The following is a 27,567-nucleotide window of genomic DNA, read 5'->3' as shown; positions in this document are numbered from 1 at the left end:
CAGAATTTGGCCTTACGACCGTCTCCTATTCTCCATGACAGGTGATCAGTGATGATCCTCCTGCTTTCCCATATGAATTTCCAAATCGAAGACCCTCCTATTGAGTTTGCCATGGTGAAAATTCTTTCTAGCTCATCCGAATCTAGATATTTATGCGACATTACCTTGCACCAGCCTTTATTAGGGCTATTGTACATCTTCCAAGCCAACTTTGCTCCCAGAGCCAAATTTTGCAAGTTCATCTTTCTCAAACCCACTCCACCTTCCGATTTGTGCATGCAAACTGTTTCCCAGTTGATCAACGAAATCTTTTTTTCTTCCTTCGATCCCTCCCAAATGAACCTTTTTAATAGGCCATCCATTGTCGCCAATGCCTTGAATGGAGCCCTGTAACATGACATGTAGTAAATTGGGATGGTAGATAGCATTGATTTGATCATCAGAATCCACCCCGCCTGCGATAGCCACTTGTTCTTCCAGAGGGCAGTTTTGGCTTTGCATTTATTGACTACTTCTTCCCAAAGCCTATTGTCCACTTTGCCTGTGAACAGAGGGACCGCAAGGTATTGAATCGGGAAGACACCTTGGCCGAATTGCAGCACTCCTGTTATTTTCTCCTGCATTTTCTTGCTAGAGTTGAGAAAATAAATTTGAGACTTCTGCTTGTTCATACTCTGCCCCAATTCCTTTTCATATTCTTCAAGAACGCTATCAATGACCTGAGCTTCTCTTACCGAAGAAACGCCGAAAAGAATGGTATCGTCTGCGAATTGGGAGTGGGACACCGGGTTCACACTATCGTGAATTGAAAATCCTTTCCAAATGCCTTGCTCAACCTTAAATTTGATCTGTCTGCCTAGCACTTCAACCATAAGAACAAACAGGAATAGCGACAAAGGATCTCCTTGTCGTAGCCCGTTAGTAGCTTTGAAAAACCCGCATGCGGAGCCATTTATAATAATTGAAAAAGAAATAGTTGAAATACATTGAACTATACATCTTAGCCATTTTTCATCAAAGCCAAATTTCTTGAGGACCTCTATTAAGAACCACCACCTAACCCAATCGTAAGCCTTGGCTAATCATTAACCCTTTTCTAAATATTAATTAAATATTGTTATTTGATTAATTATGATTTTAATCTTTTAATTTAAATCATCTTTATTATTTAATTAAAGTTCATTTGTAAATAATTAAATAGTTTCTTTAAATTATTTAATTAACTAATTAAATCTTTTAATTCTAATTCCAAATCCCCAAATTCTAATTTTATTTTAATTTTATAATTATTCTAATTTCAAATACATGTGCATGATTTCAAAAATCAAATTGAAAATCAAAGTCAAGTTCTAAATATATTCAAGCAACAAATTGAATTTAAAATAAATTCAATATTTGAGTTAAAATCTCATGCAAAGATTAAATTGAAAATCCAAGTTAAAGTTCAAGAACATGCTAAATTAATTATTTCAATCAATTAATTCAATCATCTCTTCAATTCCTATTTCTATCTTTCAATTAGCTTTTTCTAAATAAAGCTCTCAATTAGCTTTCAATCAGTTAACTATTTCATCCTCTTTATTTCCTCCAATCATCCTTTTCATCCCTTAGTCAGCTTTTTCTTAATCAGTTGACTCAATTAATTTATTCAATCTATTCCGTTTCACCTCCAAATCAACAGTTCAACTATCAATCAACATGTGAGCTCACTTGAGTTCCACCTCTTGATCAATCTATTCCACTTCTCATTCAATCCTCTCCAATAATCTATAAATTGAGCATTCAATCTCCATTTTCCTTTGAATCACAGACTTTGAATCTTTGTGTCATTTGCAGGTTGTCAGCGCAATATCTAAGAGCCATCATACCACAAAGAGGAGAAGAGAAATGGAAGCTATGCGCAGTCTTGGAATAGGGGGAATTGATTGATTTTATATTATATTCATGTTTCTTGCTTCTATGTTATTTCATTGTTTGTTTCTTTGAATTCTAATTAGGATAGGGATCTGTGATTTCCCTTTCATTCCTAGTTTACTCTACATTAGATGAATTTTAGCATACGACATTTTGGTGAACCTGATGTGAACTAACAACAATTTAACCTTATTTTTTCTTCTATGTGATTTTGCTGATTGTACGAATTTTTTTAATTTTTTGCAGGTTTGTATGAATTTGCAGAACAAATTCCGAATCATGAAATCGCGCTTACATCATCATACAATCACATAGACAGGCTTACGCAATCGAGCATATAGGGTCACGCATTCGTGCAAAACCCATTATGCAAAAGCCCTTACAGGATCACGCATTCATCAAGAATATTATTGTTCTATTTATTTTATATTTCTTGTTTTCTGCTCTCTATTCTGTCAAATTTTGTATGAAATTAGGTAAATCTGAATACGGTTTACATTTATTGCATGCTTAATTATGACATTTTATGGCATGTAAGGTACAATTCAGAATTTCAGGTGCCAGGAGGACGAAGGAACAAAGAAGACAAGCCAGACGCTATCAACAAATCCTCAAAGCAGAAAAGAAGATACGAGATCTAGAGGATCAACCAGCCATTGACAGATATAATAGCCTAGTTCTCTCATATAGAGTGAAATATGATTTGCTTCGCATAGAATGGATGATGAGAGATCTTGCTAGGGAATCACAATCTGTTTTGCAGGTTCCAGATTAGAATTAGCTTTCTTTTTTTTCTTTTTTTTGTTTGGTCTGTCTGTGTATCATGTAATCGCTCTGTTAGGATCACGCAAGCATTTTGTTAGGATCACGCAATCAATCTGTCAGAATTACACACACAATCGCCTTGATAGAATCACACATTCACTGAGGTATCATTACGCATTCATTCAATTGATAATTTGGTTTTATGTTTTTTGTGTATTTTCATGGGTTACTGATTATTTGTTCGTAGCATGTGGTGAATTTACAGAGAGGATCAGATCTTTACTGAATCATAAACACTCATGCTCTCACACTTTAGTTTTGGGCTTAAAATAAACAATGGTTAAAATGGACATGCATGTTATAACACTTCAATTTTGGTCTTAAAATAAACAATGGTTAAAATTGGCATGCATGCATTCACATTTCAGTTTGGTGTTTTAAAATTGACATGCACATGTGTATCTCACACCTAAATTTGGGTTTTAAAACGAATGTGAATCAGGCTGCTCATAGATTAACTCACATTTCATTTTTCTTAAAGAAAAGAACTTTTTATTGTATTTTGGGTGGACCTACTGTTACATCAACTACAGGTAAGTGCAAGGTAATGGGTCATAACTTGGCGAAAGTCCACGGGTTGGAAAACATGCTCTTAGAAACGAGGGCCCGAGATGAAACTAAACGGGCCATTGTTTCATTCTCAAACGGGGGCTTGCTTAAAAATGAAATGGGGTCCTATTTTTAAAAAATGGGCCCCAGTTTTTAAATCTGATTTTACCCATTTTTTTCGAGCACATTTTGTCATTTTTGAACAAAAATGGTAATTTTAGGAGCGAGCCCAAAACGGGCCCCTGTTTTCCATTCTATGGCAGTTGATTTCACAACCCGCCACTTACCTCGAGATTAGGTCTGGGATAGACATGGGATGGCCACACCTAAGACATGGACCTGCAAATTAAAATCTCCATGAACAAAAGCACAAATATGAACTTCTGAAATAGTTTACGTGCCTCTAATTAGAGAATTTTTATATGAAATTAAAACCCATTTTAGATTATACTGTCTAGATTCTAAATATGTATTTTTAAAAAAAAAATTATTATTTTAACTATTTTTCATTTTATTAATGCTAAATCAGGCCCATAAACTTGAAATATTAATTAATTTTGTTAATTTAATAACTTTTTTATTTAATGAATTTTGAAAAAAAAAATTATACGTCATCAATCTACACAAAATTATTTTCTATTTAAAAAAAATGTTAAGTTTACGTCAAATTATGTGGGCCATACACGTCAAATTTTTAAAAAGATAATTACGGTCATTAAAAAATTAATTAAAAAATATATATTTGAAAAAAAAATACAAAAAATGTCATCAATATTTAGTGTGTTACAAACCATTTCCCAAAATGGTTTGAGAAAATAATTTTAATTGTGTCAAAAAGTGTGGGTCGTACAAATTCATGGTATGGTCTTGAAACAAACATTTTTAAAACATAGTTTTTAGAAATTCATTCAAAAAGTTATTTTTTATTATGTGGGTATTAAAATAACTTATATATTTGGAAAGTAGACTCATAGAGCTATCTTTTATATTACTAACTTTTTCCAAGATTCAATCTCCAAGTGTTTCAAAATTTAAGCTCAAATGAGACAAAACCTGAAAAATCAGGGAAAACACTTCCACTTTTTGGCCAAAAAGTGGACTCGTCTTCTTGCACTGACCCCTACCTTTCCACCCGCCTTCGAGGGGTCTTGGGAGAAAGGGAGAAAGTTTTAAAAATGCCCAAAATTTTCATTTTAGTAGTGAGGGGTATCTTTGACTGGGGATTTCATCACCCCACAGAGGTACTTCGAATTGGGATGCGTTGGGGATATCATCTCTCCCAGCGTACTCCCGAGCGGGTTTTGAGAGTTGCTATATAAATATACTGGTCAGGCGGTTAGTGTGTTGAGTGAATTTGACGTATGTGGGGGCCTTCCCTGCACTGATAAGATCAACTAGTCTTAAGTGGCTTGCTCTAAGAATCTGTCGTTTCATCGGGACCCCTCAAAATTTTACAATAAGAACCAACTTAGTAGCCCAAATCCTACATTCATTGATTCCGGGAGTGCAGATCGTACCCTATAGATACCCCTCATATACCTTGCATTATGAGACAAAAATCCCTTAGTGATAAGATCCTCAGATCTTTGAGGTAAGAGAGACTGGCATGCCCGAGAAGTGTGTGTCGTGGAGTGGAGCCAGTGCTGCCAAACTCTCTATCTGTCTGTATCGTTTCGGTATTTTGTTGCGGTGGCCTCATTGAGTGGTGTCCACTTTCCAGCCTAAGATTGTATTTTGTGCTTTTTTATGTATCATTGTATCAAACCAGTATTGAGTCAGTTTTTTGGGCTATTTTAGGCCCTATCTTACGTACCTTTGAATTTTCAGAATTGGTCAGAACATTGTTCAGTAAGCTATACTTGTCTTCAAACAACTGTTCTCAGATTTGTAAAATGACAAACTTGTCCTACACACAGAATTACTAGAAATAAAGTCCATCTTGAAACGCCAGACAGTCATACAAACTCAAAATTTCACATATTTGTGACTATAGGCAGTCCTTGCATAGTCCTCATTTACATTCTTATTATCGTCCTTAATCCTTGCATATTCCTTGCATAGTCCTCATTTACATCCTTTATATCATCCTTAGTCCTTTCATAGTCCTCATTTACATCCATATTATCGTCCTTAGTCCTTGCATAGTCCTCATTTATGTCCTTATTATCGTCCTTAGTCCTTGCATAGTCCTCATTTATGTCCTCACTATCGTCCTCATATATGTCCTTAGATTTAAGTCCTTGTCTAGGCCTCATATATGTCTATCTTAGTCCATCATCATTCACATAATCACCCTAGAAAGTCATAGCATGCGTCCTAATGGTTCTCCCAAGTGATGGTTTGCTCCCCTTCAAGCAACCTAATCTAGTGCCAAACGATAGTCAACAAGAAATTATTGACGGTTTAGGTAGCTTGGCCTGGAAATTAAAGAGAAACGCACCTCAGTATATAGGAGTCAAGTACGAGCTAAATATAGAGTCTAAAATTGCCTGTAAATTGATAGAGAAATCGCTGCAAAATGTCTAAGAGAAAAGCTTGAAAAACTTGCGTTGCAAAAATCTCGGAACACTCAACAAGTCTCACGTCAAAATCCTCAATAGAGAGTCTGGTCTAAGGTTGCATATTCCATATCTAGGTCTAGAGTCTTACATAGTTGTCTTCTTGCATTAGATTCTATACCAGCCTCATATAGAAGTCTTAAATGCCCATTACAAGGTCACAAAAGGCAAAAAGGAAGATGGACCCAAACAACGACCTGTCAGTAAATCCAACTTGGAACATGGACATATCAACTAGTCAATGGTCAAATTCTCAAGCAATGCCCACAATACATGAACAACAAAATTTAACACGCGAAGAGATTGAATCAGCTAAACAAGACCCACATGTCCTTATGGTCTTAGATGCTCTTATACATAATGATAGGGACAAATATCTCTCATTGTTATTACAAAATGGGGCCAAGTTACCTGTAGATTTTGATATCACAACAATCTTACCACTAGGAAATACTCTAGGTCAAACTAGCAATCAAATACCAGATATGACACAAACACAAGCGACGACCTCAAGTTTTCCTCAGAATGCACCAACATCATCTATACAAACAAATGTCAGTTCAAACACAAATTCTCAATCAAGTGCATCATCTTCAACAATAAAGGTTAGCGCACCAACAAAGGCTATATCGATAATGTCAAGTGTCTCAGCACTTATTCAAACACAAGTTCCTCATTCAACAAGTGCAACTCAACCTTCGGTTTCCTATTCCATAGGATCTACATACAGTCATCAGAATACAAACCTAGGTTCTGCGAATACAACAAATACAACTTAGTCAAACATGGGTTCACATATCGCTTATTTCATAGGACCTAGTGGAAATCATAACACGTAGAATTATAATTATGGTACCTTTCAACAACCTCCTAGTTATACTACCTCGAATCCTTTTGTGGGAAATATTGCGCAAAGTGTACCTCTGACTCAAACGGATATTTTGTCCCAACAAGTACATAATCTACAACAACAGATGACAGCTATGCAAACCGGTAATGATAAAAAGAGCTACACAATGCAGGACTTACATCCCTATCATTTTGATTACACATTATACATGTCTCCTTTCCCACCACATTTTGAAACACCAAAATTTGACAGATATCGAGGGAAAGGTGATCCCATAGATCACAACAGAGAGTTTTTTACATGTATAGAGGTTGCAATTGAAGACACTTATCTAATGAGGTTGTTTCCTAAATGTCTGGGAGGCTCAGTCTTGGAGTGGTTTTCACATTTACCACCAACTATCACATCATGGGGTAAATTAGTTGAAAATTTCATTGCTAACTTCTCTCATAACATTGAAACCCCAGTCACTTTGATGGGCCTATGTGCCGCAAAGCAATATGAGAATGAAAGATTCACATCCTTCATACAACGATGGAGAGCTCTCTATAGGAGATGCAAGACTATTATTCTAGAAACAGAGCAAGTTGACATGTTCACGGAAAGCTTAATCCCTAAGATCAAGTACTCGATACAAATGCAATGTTTGACCATGTTTAAACAAATCGCTGAAAAAGCCCTAAAGTGTGAGAAAGGACTAGTAGAACAAGGTCTCATAAAATATGGAAATAACAACAACAACGATAAATCCAAATTTTGGTCGAAAAACAAAAATGTGACCAACAATGGTGTTGTAGACGCTTGTACAGTGAATAGAACTCAACCGGTTTTGTCTTTACAAGGTCCACGTCAATCATTTAGTCCGCACACAGAGAGTAACACTATCAACAAATGTAAACACTGCGCAAACTATGAACACAAAATTTCCAAGGGTAAATGCTCCAAAAAGGAATTACACACCTCTAGGGGAACCTATTGAATCAACATTAAAAAAGTTGATACAGATTGTTGAAATGTGGCGACTGATCAACAAAGTACTGTACACTCAGCAGTAATTTTTTTTTGTTGATGAAAACCGACATTGTAATAAAACCCTAAAAAAACCGACTTTGTTTGTTGCCCTAAAAACGCATGTTATAAGCGGCTGGGATGCTTAAGGCATTGGAAGGTTGATGTACTGTTTTTGCTGGATAATAAGAAAGATTGGACGGCTGTGTATGGTGGACGTAACCCATTCTGGGTGAACCACGTTAAATCTATGTGTTATCTGCGTCCTGTTTTATTTCTTTATCTTTTGTATTTAAATCTGCATATAATTGTTAGTTCATATTTGCTTCGGATCTGCTTGAAACCCTAACAATTGGTATCAGAGCGAGGTTTTCTGTAAATTGGCAGGACTTTCAGATTTGAGTGGGAGCAATGGAGGATTCCAAATTCAAGGTCGAAAAGTTTAACGACCAGAATTATCAGTTATGGAAAATGCAGATGGAGGATTACCTGTATCAAAAGGATTTGTAGCGGCCATTGGAAGGAAAGGCAAAGAAACCAACCACAATATCAGATGAAGAGTGGGACATTTTAGATAGAAAGGCACTAGGATCCATTCGATTGTGCCTTGCGTCATCTGTAGCATTCAATATAACAGAAGCAAAAACGACTGTAGATTTGATGGCAACATTGGCTAAGCTGTATGAGAAACCCTCAGCTTCGAATAAGGTATTTCTTATGAAGCGTTTGTTTAATTTGAAAATGAGTGAGGGAGGATCTGTAGCGGAGCACTTAAATGAATTTAATACAATTACCAGTCAATTGTCTTCGGTAAAAATTACCTTTGCAGAAGAGGTTAGGGCTCTCTTGATTTTATGTTCTTTGCCAGAAAGCTGGAATAGCTTGGTTATGGCTGTAAGTAACTCTGTCTCTGGTAAAAATACTTTGGTATTTGATGATATTGTTGGTGTTATCCTAAGCGAGGAAATGCGAAGGAAAAGCACAGGTGAGACTCCAACATCATCGGGTAGTGTTTTGAATATGGAGAACAGAGGAAGATCAAAGGAAAGAAGAAAAGGCCCTGGGAATGAGAAGTCACGAGGGAAGTCAAAGAAAGGACGCTCTCAATCTAGAGGAAAGAAAGATTGCCGATACTGCGGAAAGCTTGGTCATCTAAAGAAAGACTGTTGGTCTCAGAAAAACAAAGAAGGAGACAAAAATGAAAATGACAGTAAGGAAGCTAATATTGCAAGTAATACTTTACAAGATGCTTTAATCTTATGTTTGGATAATGTTAATGATTCCTGGGTAATAGATTATGGGGCTTCATTTCATGCTACACCCCATAGAAAATATTTTCTAGATTATGTTCAAGGTGATTTTGGACAGGTATATTTGGGTGATGATGAGCCCTGTCAAATTGTTGGAAAAGGAAAGATAAAGATCAAGTTGCAGAATGGTAATGACTGGTTTCTGCAGGAGGTAAGACATGTTCCTAATTTAAGAAGAAAATTAATTTCTGCAGGGCAACTAGGTAGTGAAGGTTGCATAGTTACCTTCTCAGACAGTATGTGGAAGGTCACTAAAAGATCATTAGTAGTAGCTAAAGGTGCGAAGGTAGGCACATTATATCTGTGTACTGGTAACACTTACTCTACCTTAGCTGCTACAGATAAAGTTACTGCAGGGACAACAACAATAAATGTTGCAAGAACAGATTCGATAATGTGGCACCATAGGCTTGGGCACATGAGTGAGAAAGGGATGAAAATCCTTCATTCCAAAAATCTATTGCCGGGACTAAAGAAGATTGATTTAGAGTTCTGTGAAAACTGTGTTTATGGTAAACAGAAAAGAGTCAGATTTCTCAAGGTTGGGAAAGAGAAGAAGAGTGAGAAGTTAGAGCTTGTACATTCAGATGTATGGGGACCGGCTCAGGTATCAGCTCTTGGTGGCTCTTGTTATTATGTTATTTTTATTGATGACTCAACCAGAAAAACATGGGTATATTTCCTAAAACAAAAATCAGATGTTTTTGAAACTTTTAAGAAATGGAAAGCTTTGGTTGAGAATGAGACAGGAAAAAAGTTGAAGTGTCTCAAATCGGATAAGGGAGGTGAGTATTGCAGCAAAGCATTTGAAGATTATTGTTCCTTAAATGGGATTCGAAAGCAGAAGACAGTTCCAAGAACTCCACAGGAAAATGGTGTGTCAGAGAGAATGAATAGGACCATCATGGAACGTGCGAGGAGCATGAGATCGCATGTTGGATTGCCCTTACATTTTTGGGCAGATGCTATACATACTGCTGTCTATTTGATAAATAGAGGACCTTCAACCCCTTTGGATGATGGTATTCCAGAGGAGGCATGGACTGGTAAAAAGGTAAATTATTCTTTTCTAAAAACTTTTGGTTGCGAAGCTTTTGTCCATGTTGATAAAGAAAACAGAACCAAGCTTGATGCTAAATCTTAGAAATGTACCTTCATTGGATATGGGATAGATGAATATGGCTATCGGTTATGGGATTTTGAAAATAAGAAAATAATTAGAAGTAGAGATGTTATATTCAATGAGAAGGTTATGTATAAAGAACAGATGCAGGAAAAGAAGCATGAACAGGACAAACAAGAATATGTGGTTTTGGATGAGATTCCTGAAAATGAAATGCCACAGGTACCTGATGCTCAGCAACAACAGATTGTCTCACAAACTCCTGCAAGTGTTAGACGTTCTACGAGGACAAGTAGACCCCCTGAAAGATTTTCTCCTTCTTTGTATTCTATTTTATTAACGGATTCTGGTGAACCAGAAGAATATGAAGAAGCAATGCAGGTGGATGCCAAACAACAGTGGCAACTAGGCATGAAAGAGGAGATGGACTCCCTGATGAAAAATAAGACTTGGGACTTAGTTCCTTTACCTGCAGAAAAAAGAGCCTTGCCTAACAAATGGGTTTATCGGCTGAAGGAGGAGGAAGGAGGTCAGAAAAGATATAAGGCCAGACTTGTGGTAAAAGGTTTTGCATAGAAAAAGGGTATAGATTATGATGAAATATTTTCTCCAGTTGTAAAAATGACTTCAATTAGAACTGTACTTAGTCTTGTGGCTGCAGATGATTTACATCTTGAACAATTAGATGTCAAAACAACTTTTCTCCATGGAGATTTGGAGGAGGAAATTTACATGTTGCAACCACAGGGATATGAGGTCAAAGGTAAGGAGAACTTGGTGTGTAGTTTGAAGAAAAGTCTGTATGGCCTAAAGCAAGCACCCCGACAATGGTATTTAAAATTTGATAGTTTCATGGCTGAACACGGTTATCATAGATGTCATTCTGATCATTGTGTATACTTTAAGAGATTTGATAATGGCAGTTATATTATCCTGTTGCTTTATGTTGATGACATGCTTGTTGCTGGGTCTAACATGCAACATATAAATGATCTTAAACAGAAATTAGCCAGGTCATTTGCTATGAAGGATTTGGGTGCAGCTAAGCAAATTCTCGGTATGAGGATTACACAGGACAGGAAAAATAGAACCTTGAATTTGTCCCAAAGTGAGTATATAAAGAAGGTGTTGAAAAGATTTAACATGCAGGATGCAAAAGCAGTTAGTACACCTTTGGCTAGTCATTTCAAATTGACTAAGGAGATGTGCCCAAAGGCACAGGAAGAGGTTAATAAAATGTCTAACATCCCGTATTCATCAGCTGTTGGTAGTCTGATGTATGCAATGGTATGCACAAGGCCAGATATTGCACATGCAGTGGGAGTTGTGAGCAGGTTTATGAGTAATCCGGGTATGGAACATTGGAATGCTGTGAAATGGATTCTTCGGTATTTGAAAGGAACTACTACGAAGGCATTATGTTTCAAAGGATCTAATGCTACTCTAAGTGGATTTGTTGACTCTGATCTGGCGGGTGATATTGATTCACGGAGGAGTACTACAGGGTATGTTTTTACTATAGGGGGAACTGCAGTCAGTTGGATTTCTAGGCTGCAAAAGGTTGTTGCACTTTCAACCACTGAAGCTGAGTATGTTGTTGCTACAGAAGCTAGCAAAGAGATGATTTGGTTGCAATGTTTTCTGAAGGAATTGGGTCAGACACAAGAGGATAGCCCATTGTATACTAATAGCCATAGTGCCATTCATCTTGTGAAGAACTCTGCTTTTCATTCAAGGACAAAGCACATTCAACTTAGGTACCACTTCATCCGGACTATTTTGGAGGAGGGTCAGTTACGGCTTAAGAAGATTCACACAAGTGAGAATCCTGCCGATATGTTCACAAAGGCAGTTCCACAGGAGAAGCTGATTTCTTCATCAGTTTCTGTTGGTCTTCTTGATTAATAATTGTGGAATTTATACCAGTCAAGTCCTAGTGTGTTTATCCAGTGGATGTTGCATGTACAGTGGTGTCGTGTAGTATCAGTCTCCAAGTGGGAGATTGTTCGGTGTGGAGCCTGATCAGTCTCCAAGTGGGAGATTGTTGAAATGTGGCGACTGATCAGCAAAGTATTGTACACTCAGCAGTAATTTTTTTTTGTCATTTTTTTTGTTGATGAAAACCGACATTGTAATAAAACCCTAAAAAGGCCGACTTTGTTTGTTGCCCTAAAAACGCATGTTATAAGCGGCTGAGATGCTTAAGGCATTGGAAGGTTGATGTACTATTTTTGCTGGATAATAAGAAAGATTGGATAGCTGTGTATGGTGGACGTAACCCATTCTGGGTGAACCACGTTAAATCTCTGTGTTATCTGTGTCCTGTTTTATTTCTTTATCTTTTGTATTTAAATCTGCATATAATTGTTAGTTCATATTTGCTTCGGATCTGCTTGAAACCCTAACAACAGATAAACATGATCACTTTGCCAGAAGTAAGAGTATATGAACTAGGTCCTTTCAAACCTACATGGTGGAATGATAGTGATTTCTGTGAATATCGTCGTACTAAAGGTTACAAAACTGCAAGTTTCTATAAATTGAAAAACTTAATCCAAGACATGATCGATCAAGGTGACATCATGATTGACACCAACAAAACTTCAGCAAACACAAATCATACCATCTTTAAGGATTCATTTGTCAAACATGACAAAGGGAAGGCATCTACATTAGGAACACAAGATAATACAACTAACTACACAAAAGTCTCATACGACTATACTATTCATGCCATTAGCTCAAGAGATGTAGTAAATGATGATTCACAAGAAGCACTCGATAATGATGAGGAATATCAAGAAACTTACAACGATGATAACCAAATTTGCATGATGTTAGAAGCACCTAAATATGATGAAGACAAGAAGTCTCATGGATTGGGGGCATGAAGAACCATTTCATTCGGGATGGTTTGAAGATGAACTTATAGCACATGTCGTGGATGTCAAACTTGCACATGATGACTATAGGGAGGGATATGACATAAACCTTGATAACACAACATATGTTACAGATAGTTCCTTCACAAGAGATGATACAATGGCTACAATCACGATAGCTCCTAGGGACAAAGACCGTGCAGTAGTTACTTGCAGATCTAAAGTAACTTTACAAGGAGTACCATCAAACCAACCACCAGCAGTAGGGACCTATAATGTTGTTGAGCAACTCAAGAAAATCTTGGCACATATATCACTCTTTGAACTATTGTGTATATCACCAACTCATAAAGCTATCCTGGACAAAGCTCTTCAAGATTCAGTAGTAGACAAAAATATAGATGAAAATGCCTTTCAATCCATGGTGGGGAATTTGGCACAGGGTACTCGCATCGCATTCAAAGAACATGATATTCCTAGCGATAGACTTCTCCATAATGACCCGCTACATCTAGAAGCTTACATACATAAGAGAAGAATCAGAAGAGTACTTATAGATGGAGGAGCCGGTCTCAACATTTGTACAATAAAGTCGGTTAAGGCATTGGGATATTCTAAGCTTCATATTGATCCTTCAAAGAGAATAAACATCAAAGCATATGATGATGAGGAGCGTCCCTCAAAAGGTATAGTTACGCTACCAGTGCAAATAGGACCTATAACAACAAAGGTTGCTTTCCAAGTGTTGGACAGAGAACTAGGGTATAACATGTTATTGGGTCATCCATGGATTCACACCATGCAAGCTGTACCATCAAACATTTCATTAATGTGTCAAATTCCCATACAATGGCATTGAAATCACCATAAAGGGTGATCCAAATTCATTCCAACACTACAATCACCTAAAGGCAAGTATAGATAACCAGGTACCAATTAATCAAGCAACACCTCTCACTACACAAATGGAGTCATTAACAGTCACAAAAACACAAAACAATGTGCCTACAACATCTTCTTTGCAGATAAAAGATATTGGTTGTGGAGAATACTCTATTTCAAGTACCTCAAATGGAAAACAATTATCTTTGTCTCCTAGGTCTTTTGGGAAACCTCAAAACACGGTAATGAAACAAGACAAAGGAAAAGAAATAGTTAGATACTCGTATTCATGCTCTTTCATTAGGTGGGGAGATTTACAAGAAGAATCTTTGAATGAAGATGTCAATCACTGGATATACAAAGAAGAAGACGACATGAAAATACCAAGGTTACCTTTAGATCAGTATGGCAACGGATTCAAGATACTACAAAAACATGCGTATGATGGTACCACGGGCTTGGGATTACAAAAGCAAGGAAGATTAGAACCTATTGTACCAAACGACAATCCAAAAAATCAAGGGTTAGGATATAAACATGTACCAAATATAATGGAAGCAAGACAACGTACACTAGATATACTGAACAGACCAAGGCTACCATCAGAGTACATATCTCAAAGTCAGTTGTCAACACAAGTGTTTCCCTCTTCATCTCAGACAAGCAAGAAAGTACCAACATTGCTTAGTACAAAATCGGATTGTGAAGATATGAGACAACTTATACAAGAACCCAACACCGAGTCACCCAACAATATAGTATCTGAAATATCTGCACAAGAAAATATAGTAATAGACCCAGGCTTAGCACCAGTAAATGAGCATAATCCCTGGTTGTTGTCAATACTTCTTCCAAGGGAAACAACTCAAGCTCCACCCAATGAATCAGATGAAGAAATACTACAACGACTTATACCAGTTTTAAGATGGGTGACCTCCATACAAAGGAGATCTGCCAATCTACAACAAAATCAGAGGCAAGAACAAGAGGAGATAAGTGATACAACCTCCGAAGCTGAAACATACATAGAAAGTGAGACAGATTCACATGACTATGAATTCCTATCTGATCATGATTCTGGCCCATGAATAATTGATATGATAAGGTATCACAAATCACCTATAGATGATGAAAATATACCAGGACACTCAAATAACCAGGTATGCATGTTATCAGAATTTGTTACAATAGAAGGGAGTAATGAATTACCACTTGTACACTCACATTTGATTGATTGGGGATGAGAAGGAAAACCAACTCTAGATTGGTTTGAAAATGATGAAGCTATTGCAGAATTCCTTGGTGGCAGAGAAGAATTTCCACAAGGTGATCACAAGGTAGGATTTGTTGTAGACCTAGATAGAACAACATACTTTCGAGATGCAAGCGCCTTTGTATCAGAAGGTATGGATCAAAGTAATCACAATGGCAAGAGTGAGTTAGACAATCTCCCTATTGAAAAAGAGAATTCAACATTACTCATGGAAGAAACTGAAGAAGTAAATATAGCAGAAGGAGAATTTGTACATAATATCCATTTAGCAAAATCATTAAACCAAGAAGAAAAGGACAAATTCATACAATTTTTCAAACGACGTCCTATCAATTTCACTTGGTCCTATGCGGATATGCTAGGCTTAGATCTAGAATTGGTGTTACATCATTTACCATTACTACCAGGAATTAAACCTTACAAACAAAAGCTAAGGAAGATGCATCCACAGATTGCATTACTGGTCAAAATAGAACTCCAAAATCTTTTGGATGTGGGCTTTATTCGACCTATTGACTATGCAGAATGGATATCCAATCCGGTACCAATGACTAAGCCCACTGGGGGTATAAGAATCTGTACCGACTTCCGAGATCTAAACAAAGCATGTCCTAAGAATGATTTCCCATTACCCAACATAGATATGATAGTTGACTTAACTGTTGGGAATGAAATGCTTTCATTAATGGATGGTTTCTCGGGATACAACCAGATCAGGATTGCACTGGAAGATTAGGATTGTACTGGAAGCTCAACACAAGACAACATTTACCTGTCGATGGAGAACATACTGTTGGAACGTCATGTCATTTGGTCTTAAGAATGCAGGAGCAACATATCAAAGGGCTATGATGATACTATTTCATGACATGATCCACAATATCATGGAAGATTATGTGGACAATCTACTGGCTAAATCACAGACAAGAGAAGGTCACCTTGAAGTCCTTACAAAGATATTTGATCTATTAGAACAATACAATGTAAGGCTAAACCCAAAAAAGTGTGTGTTTGGTGTAACATCAAGCAAAATTTTAGGATTTATTGTGTCTAATAGAGGAATTGAAGTAGATCCTGCAAAGGTCAAGGGAATCATGGATATGCAACCTCCATCAACACTTAAGCAATTAAGAGGGTTACAAGGAAAACTACAGTCCACAAGGAGGTTCATAGCACAGCTAGCAGATAAATGTCATCCATTCCAGGATTTACTAAAAAAAGGAGTTACCTTCAAATGGATAGAACAATGCCAAGAAGCTTTCCAAGCTTTAAAAGATTATCTTCTAAATACTCCAGCGTTAGTTCCACCTACTCCAGGAAAACCCCTATTACTATATATATGAGCAACAAACTCATCTTTAGGAGCCTTGTTGGCACAACATGATGATCAAGGAAAGGAAAGCAATCTACTATATAAGTAGAACATTAATTGGATATGAGCTTAATACACTCCTATAGAATGAGCATGTCTAGAAGTGATTTTTGCATCTCAGAAACTTAGACATTATATGCCAAGTCACAAAGTACAACTCATTGCACGTTTTGATCCACTCAAATATTTGCTAAGAAGAGCAAGATTGACTAGAAGATTGGCTAAGTGGGTCATGATTTTAAGTGAGTTTGATATAGAGTATGTGGATAGAAAAACAATCAAAGTGAATATTATAGCAGATCATTTAGTAGAGGCTCCCTTGCAAGGCAATCACCCACTACTAATAGACTTTCCCGATCAATCTGTGTTTACATTAACAACATCTACCCTGTGGAAATTATAATTTGATGGATCTGTAGCGTCCTAAAATTGCGACACTTGCAATTTCAACTGCATTTGGGTCTTCACGATGGCGATGCAACACGGAACCTGAATGGAGACCCCGAAACTTGTTCACGACATCAAAAACTGCATTTTTCAGCACCCTAGCCTGATCCTCCTTGCACCCTGCTGTCCCTGGAGGTGGGACCATGGCGCCCAGCGCCCTGGTCCTTCAGGACTAGGGCGCCCAGCGCCCTGGTCCCCCAGGACCATGGCGCCCAGCGCCCTGGTCCCTGGCCCTATTTTGGGCCCGGTCTCTTATGGGGCTTCGGGTCTTTAAGTTTGCAAATTGGAAAATAATGTTTCCTAGTCGGCCTAAGGTCGGGAAAATCAGTCTATCAGCCCTAATTGACAAGTATATAAACTACTTTTCCTCTCCTAGAAAGGGAGGAAGGAAATAAGCAAGAGCAAGACGCGGAAACGATATTCAAACATTCAAGCATTCCTTCAAGCAATTGAGCATTCTAAGTCTCCATTCAAGGCTAGGTGTTGCATTCAAGACAAGGATTCAACCATTGAAGAGGAGATCACATACAACATACAACATACTACATACATTACACCTTCGCATGTAAGAATACAAACATTCTTACAACAAGGTATCAGTACTTGTTTACATTACAAACATTTACATTTACAACATTCTCATTTCTTGGTTAATTCCAAAACCGGGGTTTGACCTAAAGGCAAACCCCTCATCCCTAACCCCCCAATCGTCCTCTCTTTTCTGTGTGTAGGTTGCAGGTACGTGGCTGTAATTGAAGATCTGGAATCCTTGCACAGAGACGAACAGATCCCCCTTCGTTTCGCGGATTTTTCGGAGGACCGTGTGCACGCCGGGCGCCATCATCCCGTCAACTTTCGCTCAAATTTGCATAACAGCACCGTCTCGACATTTTACTGCTAATTCCAGGTCCGCAGCTTCATCCCGTATCCCTATCTCTGTTTATAAGTGAATCTTTCTTGCTTCTACATGCATTCCTAGTTCAATCTTTCTATCTACATTCTTTACAAAAGAGGGTATCCTTGATGTCTTAACCCTTGAAACTCCTTTAGAATCCAATCTTGCATTGCGTGGGATTGGATCTTGTGGGTTTCAACCCCTCTTTTGAATGTAAAGTCTCTCCTAAGTGAAAACCATCAACCCTAGTGACTCTCCCTTCTCTCTCCTTGGAGTTGGGGAGGGGAGAACGACTAGGGTTCGATTTTTCCACTTTACAGGGTCATATACAAATCATGGACCTGGAGCTAGGATTCTTTTCATCACCCCTCAAGGTGATTCTATTCCTAAGTCATTCCTAATAAATTTTCCTTGTACAAACAATATAGCTGAATATGAAGATCTCATCATAGGACTTTGTACTGTTGTCCAGTGGAGGATAAAAGAATTACAAGTCTACGGTGACTCACAACTGATTGTAAATCAAGTCAATGATGACTATAACACAAAATATGATAAACTGCTTCCTTATAAATAAATGGTAGAAGATTACAAAGAACATTTCAGTAACATCGCTTTTGAACAGATTCCAAGGATGTAGAACACGGCAACCGACGCCATGGCTACAGTAGGGTCTCTACTAAATATGCCTAATAATGAAACTTAGTTTGAGTTTTTTGTAGAACAATTGATGATACCGGCATATTAGATTCCCTCATCAGAATATGTATGTGCAATTGTGGGTCCTAAATCCCCATGGTATAATGAGATAAACGGATACTTACATACTCAGTTTATGTCTCCTGATTTGTCTAAAAATCAAAAGAAAACTCTTATTCATCAAGCATCTAGACAAACTATTATTGCTAACACATTGTATAGAAAGGGCTTTGATGGAACCCTTCTCTGATGTATTGATGAAAGAGAAGCATAACTTGCCCTAAAGGAGGTACACGATGGAATTTGTGGGGCGCATCAAAGTGGCCCGCCACTATCAAAGAAATTGTTAAGAACAAGATACTATTGGTCGACTATGGAAAAGGATGCCAATAAATATGTACAAAAATTGTTAAGAATTTTCTATAAGAAGTCCCAATTAACCTGATCATAAGCTTTAGACATGTCAAGTTTAATAAACATATCTTTCTCACTGGAGGTTGCCATAAAATGAATAACTTCCATCGCTATCACAACACCATCCAAAATTTGTCTTCCTCCAACAAAACCACCTTGTTCCATATAGATCAGAGCACAAAGAAATGGCTTGAGTTTTTCAGCAATCAATTTGGTGATAATCTTGTAGACCACATTACATAAAGCGATAGGCTTGAATTGATCCAAGCTATTAGCCCCCTCTTTCTTAAGAATGAGAGACAAGAAGGTAGAGTTCATAGATTTTAGCATTTGTTTATTCCTATGAGATTCCTGAACCACTACCAAAAGACCAAATTTTATAATCTCCCAAAATTTCTGAAAGGATTCAATTGGAAATCCGTCTGGGCCATGAGTCTTACCTTTTTTCATATGAAACACAACTTCCTCCAATTCAGGGAGAAAAATGGGACGCAAGAGAGTATCATTCATCTCAACAAAGACCAGAGGGGGAATACAATTCAAAATAGCCCTCTCCTCCACCATAGCTACGGGGTCCTCTTTGGTGAACAAATTCAAGAAATAATTGACAACTTCCTTGGATGAGAGTTGAACCCCTTCCAAAGAGATGAGAGAGGTAATAGAATTCCCATACCTCCAAGATTTAACAGCTATGAAAGAAATTTGTGTTTCTATCTCCTTCCTAAAGCCAATCAACTTGAGACTTATGTTTCTAGAAAATCTCCTCACGCAACTCTCACTCTTCTAAATCCTTAAGAGATAAAGACTCAACTTTACTAAGATCAGAAGTCATTCCTTGATCCCGAATCTAACGTGTGATATTGTCCAACTTAGACCGAGCTTCCATCTTCTAAGCATGCACGTTCCCAAAACATTGTTTATTCCACCTCTTAAGCTTGTATTTCACACGTTGAAGTCTCTTTCCCAAAGTATCCATAGCCCTACCATGGGCAGGCCTCCCTTCATACCACCAGTGCATCATAAGATCCTGAAAAGACTGACCCCACAACCACATTAAATGAAATTTGAAAGAAGGGTTTTTGGAGATTCTATATGGGACAACAAAAAACTTGATAGGCCAATGATCAAAGGCCCCCCAATCAATAATTTCTGAGCTTGTAGACCACCTGACATTCACCTAATAAAATGAGACCAAAAATCTATCAATCATTTCTGAAATAGCTTCTCCACCACTTCTCCTATTATTCCTTGTGAAGACACCAATAATTGGCATCACATCAATGAGGTTCAAAAAGACAATATTATCACTGAGCAAATTTGAAGAAGGGTCCATCTTGACTAACCCTCCTTGTTTTTCATCTAAGCTAGTAACAACAATAAAATCTCTAGCTACATTTCAAGGGAGAAAAGGATCCAAGGACCAAACCAAATTGATATGAGACCAAAGACAAGACTTACCTGGGAGGTTAGTGGGGGCATAAATATTAGAGAAAAGGCATCTTTCTCTAGTCTCAAAGCTATAAGTGACCATAGAAATGGAAGAATGGCTATAAAACCACCACAAGGGGGTAACCTTCTCGAGGTTATAGAAGCAAACAACCCCCCTGGGCTACCATGAGCACCAACTCCTTGCCAATGGTCATGGGGCTATACACTAGAAGAACAGTTGGCTAAACCATCCATTGTTATCTTAGTTTCTTGGATAGAGACTATATTAGGAGACTTAGAATAAATTAATCTGCGAACAACCTTTTGTCTAGGGATGTTGTTCATGCCCCTTACATTCCAAGATAGCACAATCATTTATGAGCCTGGGAGAAATGCAAGTCAATGGTTTTTCCTGACCCAGATTCCACCAGTGTATTGCCATTAACTTCACCTTCTCACGGTCCATTTTACGACCTACCTTTATAGACTTCTTCGTTCGTCCTTCTTTAAAGATTTTTGTTGCAAACCATGACCCTGAGGGGTCTTTCTATTCTTCCTTGAGTCAAGGGTCCCCAGTAATGGAGAAACAACCTATTTTCTAGCATTAACTCCCCCCATAGGAGTCATCCCCCCATTAGGGTATGGATCTACAGGGGTTGTAATGGTAACTTAGTGTCCATCTAGCCAACCTAAAGATTCTCCTGAGGTGGGATAGGCACTTCACTCTATCCACCCATGTGAACATCCTCATCTGCACCCTTAACACCCAAGTATAACTTCGTAGGAATTCTGTTTTCATGTACCAAATCTTTCAGCACATCAAACCGGTTAAAGTTCTCATCAATCTGTCTGTCTCTCAAAGTCCTTTTATGACCCCTACCCCTGTTATGAGACTTTATAGAAACAAAACCATCCTTTTCTGAAGATTCAGCATGTATAAGACCCTTCCAATTATCCATCTTTGGAGGAAAATTAGAAGGGTCATTAGGAGTCTCCCTTGATTGATTAAAACAGGGGCATTTCTTTTGTAAGTGTCCATACTCATGACATGTTCTGCACCTAAAGGGTAACGTTTCATAGTCCAACTGTTGGACCCAAGAAGAAGCTCCTAAACATATCTCAATTGAATCTGACAAAGTTTTATTCAATTCAACTTCAACACATGCGAGCTAAAGAAATTACCTCGTGATCTAAAGTTTGAGATGCAGATCCCATGGGTTTACCAATCAAAAGAGTGATTGAGTGAAGAATATAACTTCTTCAAAATTCTAATGGACATCGAGGGAGACAAGCCCACACCGGAACTCGTGAGGGGAGCTCCTCAATTAAATTGAGCCCCACATGCCAAGGTTTGATGAATAATCCAACCTAGTTGAAGAAATATGGACCTCCTTCAAAAACTTTGTTTCAATCAGCCATGCCTAAGAAGACAACTAAAAAATAATTATTCGCAATGACCAAGATCTCAAAGTCTCCTTCTAGGTTCCAGACCTTTCGAGCCCATGACTCCAAAATTGGCAACGATAGGCATAGCCCCAAAAACTTATAAATGAGAGCATGATTTCTCCAATATGTGACATCCTCAGAGATAGTATCAAGTGGAATCACTAAGACTGAACGATCCGAACTCCTTTCTAAACATCCATTAATCTTCTTGACTGAGCACCCTTAGATGATTCACCCATCAAGGGTTTGGGCTGAGCATCAACACCACTTGCATGCAACACAAGAGAAGAGTCCAAATAAGTCATGGTCTCCAGGTTAGTCTCACCCCAAGAAGCTCCTTGATTTGTCATACCGATAAAAGGGAGGGCTTCTACCCACCAAGATGGACAAAAATCCCTATCAAACACCACCAAACCAAACATACCAGCCCCAACACTGAGAAAAGCCAACTCAAGCAACAACCCTAAGCCACTCCACAAAAACCAAAGCCCCGTCTTCCAATTCTCTAAAAACTAAACATAATAATAATAATAAAAAAATGAAATTATTTCTCAAAAGAGTAGCATAGATTTTGCACAAGTATATTGTTTTCTTATTATTATTATTTTACATATCTATTTTTATTAATTTTTAAATTATTATTTTAATTAATATATTGATATATTCAAAAACAAAATACTAAAGCTATGTGTGAACATATAAATATAATAATAAGTTAACTTTGTCTTCTAACTTACTCACATTAGACCTAAAACATTATATATGATATTTAAAAAATTAGTATTATAGTTTGTAATTAGTTAAAAAATAAATTATATTATTAATCATATTTATTATTTTTATATAATATTTTATTTGATATAGATTATATTATTATATACTGTATTATAATATAATTAATATACAATTATTTTAATATAGCATAAATTAAAATAGATAATGTTATATTATATAACGTAAATTATTGAATATTTCTATAATAATAATATAAATTTGATATTTCGATTGATTCAAAATAATTCCTCCTAGGACCATAAGATATTTTATGATAATTTGTTATTCTAATTTTATTAGTAGTCAACTTAAGACGTAATAGGCCTTGTATTAATACTTTATACTTATATATTAATAAATATGATTAATATATAATATATTTTAAATATAATACAAATTAAACCATAGTGTCTTTAGAAGCTCCTTTCTCTCTCTCTTACCATGTCTATCTCTATATTATCTCTCCCTCTCCCTCTCCCTCTCCCTCTCCCTATCCCTCTCCCTCTCTATTTATATTTCATTACCTCTCTATTATTAGCTTGATCTCTCTCAGAATATATATATCCATATCTTTATCTCTCTATAAATCACTTCTTATCTTTATCCTTTTATCTCTCCATCTCCTACTCTCCCATTGTCCCCATCTTTCTATCTCTATTTTTTTCCTCCCTCAAGATTCGCTCTCCTTTTGTCTCTCCCTCTCTATACATATTTATCTCTCTCTCTCTCTCTCTCTCTCTCTCTCTCTCTCTCTCTCTCTCTCTCTCTCTCTCTCTCTCTCTATATATATATATATATATATATATATATATATATATATATATATATATATATATATATATATATATATATTTGGCTCTATCTATCTCCATTCACCTCTATCTATCTCTTTCTATTCCCATATATCTCATCTTTCCCTCTTTCTCTATCAATCTCTCTTTATCTCCCTCTCTTTATCTCTCCTCTTCTTAGCTCTCCCTCTCTCCATCTCTATTTGTATACCTCTATACTCTAAATTGTCTCTTTATCTATCTCTCCCCCCTCTCTACCTCTCTCAATATCTTCTCGTATATCCTTGTATCTTGCCTCTCTCTATCTTTGATTCTCTACCTCTCACTCTCACTCTATATCTCTTACTCTTCCTCTTTATCTCTCCTGGTACCTCTCTTTAACTCTCTACCTATTTCTCTCCCACTTCCTATCTCCCTCTATCTTCATATCAACAAGATATCTTTATCTTTTCCCATCTATCTCTAAACATGTCTCCCTCTCCCTCTTCGTATACATTTGTACCTTTTATCTTTTTGTCTCTCTATCTCTATGTCTTCATATATATCCTTCCACTTAATCTCTTTCACATATGTATCCATTCCTCTCTACTCCTATATCTCTCCCTCTCTCCATCTCTCTCTATATATATCATTTAACATCTCTATCTTTATCTTGAAACATTGCTTCCTCAATTATTCATTCCCTCTCTCTCTTATAGTATATTTATCTCTTCCATATCTATCTATCCCTCTCCTCTCTCTTCTTCTCTATCTCCATCTTCATATGCATCTCTATCTCTATCTCCTTACTCCCCACTCTCTCTCTATTGCAAACATAACATGACCTTGTCGATAATGGAGCCTAATTATCTTCTTGATTAAACAATTTTGTTTCAATAATGTTTAGATACTTGTAATTATCTTCTTGATTAAACAATTTTGTTTCAATAATGTTTAGATACTTGTAAGTGGACGCATAGTCTATTTGAATCAATCATCTCTCCATCGAACCCTTAGTTGTACAAATCATCATTTTCTAAATGGCCTACCAATTGAACACATGCACTAACAAATCTATGTAACTAATAGACCAAAATTTGTCCTAATTGATCTTCCAAACCTTTTCGATGTACCCATTACACATCAAGATACAATTATTAGCTTATTCTTTATTAATTGACTCTTTACCATTTTAGTCTAATGATATTATCCTTTTCTTTATCATATATAACATGCTTTTCATAACCTACTACGGTGTTTATGCACTTTTATGCACTTATACCTTCTTGACAATGATTAATTGAATGTCAAACCCAATAGAATGGGGTTGGTGATTGATCTTTGTGTTTGTCTCATTCCAAAGAGAATAATTTGGTTAATGTATTTTCAGCCACTTAATATCTATCCAGCAATAAGATACTCATCTAATTGTATTTTTAATTATGAATTACATTGCGTTTAGATTTTAGTAAGGATCTCCCTATTAATTTTCATCATTAAAAAACTTTAGCGTTGTTTTGATTTAAAATCTTCGCCCAAAAAAAAACCTCCAAAACTGAAACACAAGCATTGCAAATGAATTCGTGGAAAAAAAAAAGCACACGTGTAGCCAAATCATATGAATTAATATTAATTGTGAAATAAAAAAAATCAGAGGGGCGTCAGTAGTAAAGCTGATGCCCAATTGCCAACTAACAGACTTTTGGGAGCAGTGTTTACTGACAAACAGAAAACAACAGGTACGGCAACCATTAGTACCAGAGGCGCATAGATTCTCTCTTGTATGAAATTTATTGTAGCCGTGATGGCGAGCAGCGTGCTCAGAGGAATTTCTATACAATTCATGAGCCTGGTGAACAATCAAAAGACCTGTTATTGCCTTAAAAGCCTTCTCACATTTGCGGTGATCAACCCCCGCTTCCGAGTCCTCCATGGCTGATGTTACACAGCTCTCCATTTCCTGATTCCTGTTTTGTAAACTGTAATTGCACACTGCTTCGACGGAGATATTTCCAGTTTTTGACAAAGGGGAGCTGGATCTCACTGTAATCCACTGCTCACTTTGTGGGCTTGCACACCAATCAGGCCGCTCACCGCAAGCGGCCAATGCCGCCAATCTGTTCTTGGCTGAAAATGAAGGCCTCTTAACGGATTCCTTTTCCTCCTCTGCTTCAGCTTTGGCAATAAGCCTCGCAATGGCCAGAGACAAAATTGGTACACTAGAAGAAGAGGCAGAATCCCAATCAGGACTCCCAAAATTCAAAGTACTGGTGGGAGACAGAGGAGCCCTTTTCGCTTCTGTCACAGAGCAGCAATCGATCTGAGAGAGAAAAGGATGTTCCAACAGCTGTGCAGCGGTCCACCTCTGTTTCGGATCTCTACGGAAGCACTTGTCTAGGAAATCCCGACCTTGAGGCGAAAGACAGGCGGGCAACTCTGGCAATTCGTCTGAGCAACCGATTAGGTACAGGGCTGCAAGGGGATTCGAAGCGTTGGTCCAAGGCGATCTCCCAGTGGCCATTTCCACCACAGTGCAGCCCAAAGACCAAATATCTGAAGGTGGCCCCTGCTCTACCTGATTCACCACTTCTGGAGCCATCCACAAGGGGGTGCCCCTTAAAACACTCATTTGCCCCTTTTCCTCTGTCCTCCTGGCAGATCCAAAGTCACCAAGCTTGACAACGCCACAGCTTCCCACAAGCACATTCTTTCCCTTGATATCACAGTGCACAATCCCCTGCCTGTGGAGGTAATCTAATCCACGGAGGATGCCACGAGTGTAGCTTCTGATCACTGATTCGTCCAACTGTCCCCCAAATTTACTCAGAAGGTCTCCAAGGCTGCCGCCTGGCATGTACTCCATCATCAAATTACACATCTCCACACCATTCTCATTGCTATACTCCATCCCCAGGCAGCGCACAATGTATGGAGAGTTTAAAGACTTGAGAATGTTGAATTCATGTTGTAAACAAGAAACAGAGCCCGCTGCCATGGACTTTACTGCGAAGAGCTCGCCATTAGAGTTGTTGATGGCAAGGCTAACTGTGCCAAACGCTCCAGCTCCAATAGTAGTGCCCCTTAACCAACTGCCTGCGTTGCTTTTGGTTCCCATCGCCGATCTTTTCTGAATTCTGTGATGGGGTAACAAGGCAGTTGGGAGTTGCTTATAAAGGCTTTGTAGGATGGATGGGACATGGAAAGCATGAAACGCACAGCAACTAATTTCCATAAAAAAGTGATGAGCAAAAGGATCATATTAGATTTAACACGTGCGACTTTACAAAGATTCATGGATTTCGGCAGAGGAGATACAGTTTGAGTCGTGAAGGCAACTCGTGAGCTGAACGTGCCTGGTCCTATTAGAATCTTTCAATAGTTTTGTTTTGTTGCGAAGGTAAACGGATGTCTCTCCCTTTGACACATAGTCAGTAATGTTGAGCAAAAACCAAAAGATGAGATTGTAGGGGCCGCCGAATTTCTGGACCATTCATCAAGTCGATTTATTTGTTAAATTGCTCGCAAATACTGCACATGAATTGGCTTGGCTTCCCCCGTGCAAATGTTGGAAAAGGATTTTGAAGCAACTTGTAGTTGGCATGCTGCCATCATCTCCCAATATAGAGGACAGATGAATGGAACAACTATTTGTTTTTAAAGTAATGTCACCGTGATTTGGTGGTGACAGTTACGGTGGTAACTTGTCTTGTCATTCAACTAGAAATAAGTCGTATAAGAAATTTTAATATTTCAACACATGAATGTAAACAGTGAAGCGCAAGCAGCACATGTTTCAATAGACGCCGCGTAATTCACGCTTGCCTTTCCATGCTCGTTCTTCTTAAACAATATTTTGTTTAGACATTATTTTTCTTATTTTTGGAAAAAGAAACCAATGCCTAAGACGTTGGGGTGGCATCGAGATCAGGTTCACAAGGATTGATTTTGTTGGATGCTGCGATCATAACTTTTCCTTAAGTTTCTCAATAAACCTATAAAATATTCAAATTATTTTTCTCAAAGAAAATTTATGATATATTCTATTTTAACTGTTCTTATAAATTGGCTAAAGTCATTTGATTTAATGACGAAGTTCATATTATATAGACATCTAGATAGTGTTGAGTTTAAATCTTATACGATACAAA

At 37.5% G+C, this 27,567-nt stretch overlaps 1 protein-coding gene across 1 annotated transcript; it reads right to left on the bottom strand.

Moving 5' to 3' along the window:
• Nucleotides 1-186: 186 nt before the first annotated feature.
• Nucleotides 187-26,912, bottom strand: LOC131072482 (mitogen-activated protein kinase kinase kinase 5-like). The gene is made up of 2 exons (XM_058008644.2): nucleotides 25,023-26,912; nucleotides 187-387 (listed from the first exon to the last, which is right to left on the bottom strand). Exons 1-2 carry the CDS (start codon nucleotides 26,649-26,651, stop codon nucleotides 187-189), a joined length of 1,830 nt encoding a protein of 609 aa, XP_057864627.2. The 5' UTR covers nucleotides 26,652-26,912.
• Nucleotides 26,913-27,567: the final 655 nt, after the last annotated feature.

This window comes from Cryptomeria japonica, chromosome 1 (assembly GCF_030272615.1).
Source record: "Cryptomeria japonica chromosome 1, Sugi_1.0, whole genome shotgun sequence".
In the NCBI taxonomy this organism is placed as follows: Eukaryota; Viridiplantae; Streptophyta; class Pinopsida; order Cupressales; family Cupressaceae; genus Cryptomeria; species Cryptomeria japonica.
Note: the sequence above shows the minus strand (reverse complement) of the source record. Positions and strands in the feature narration are given on the sequence as shown.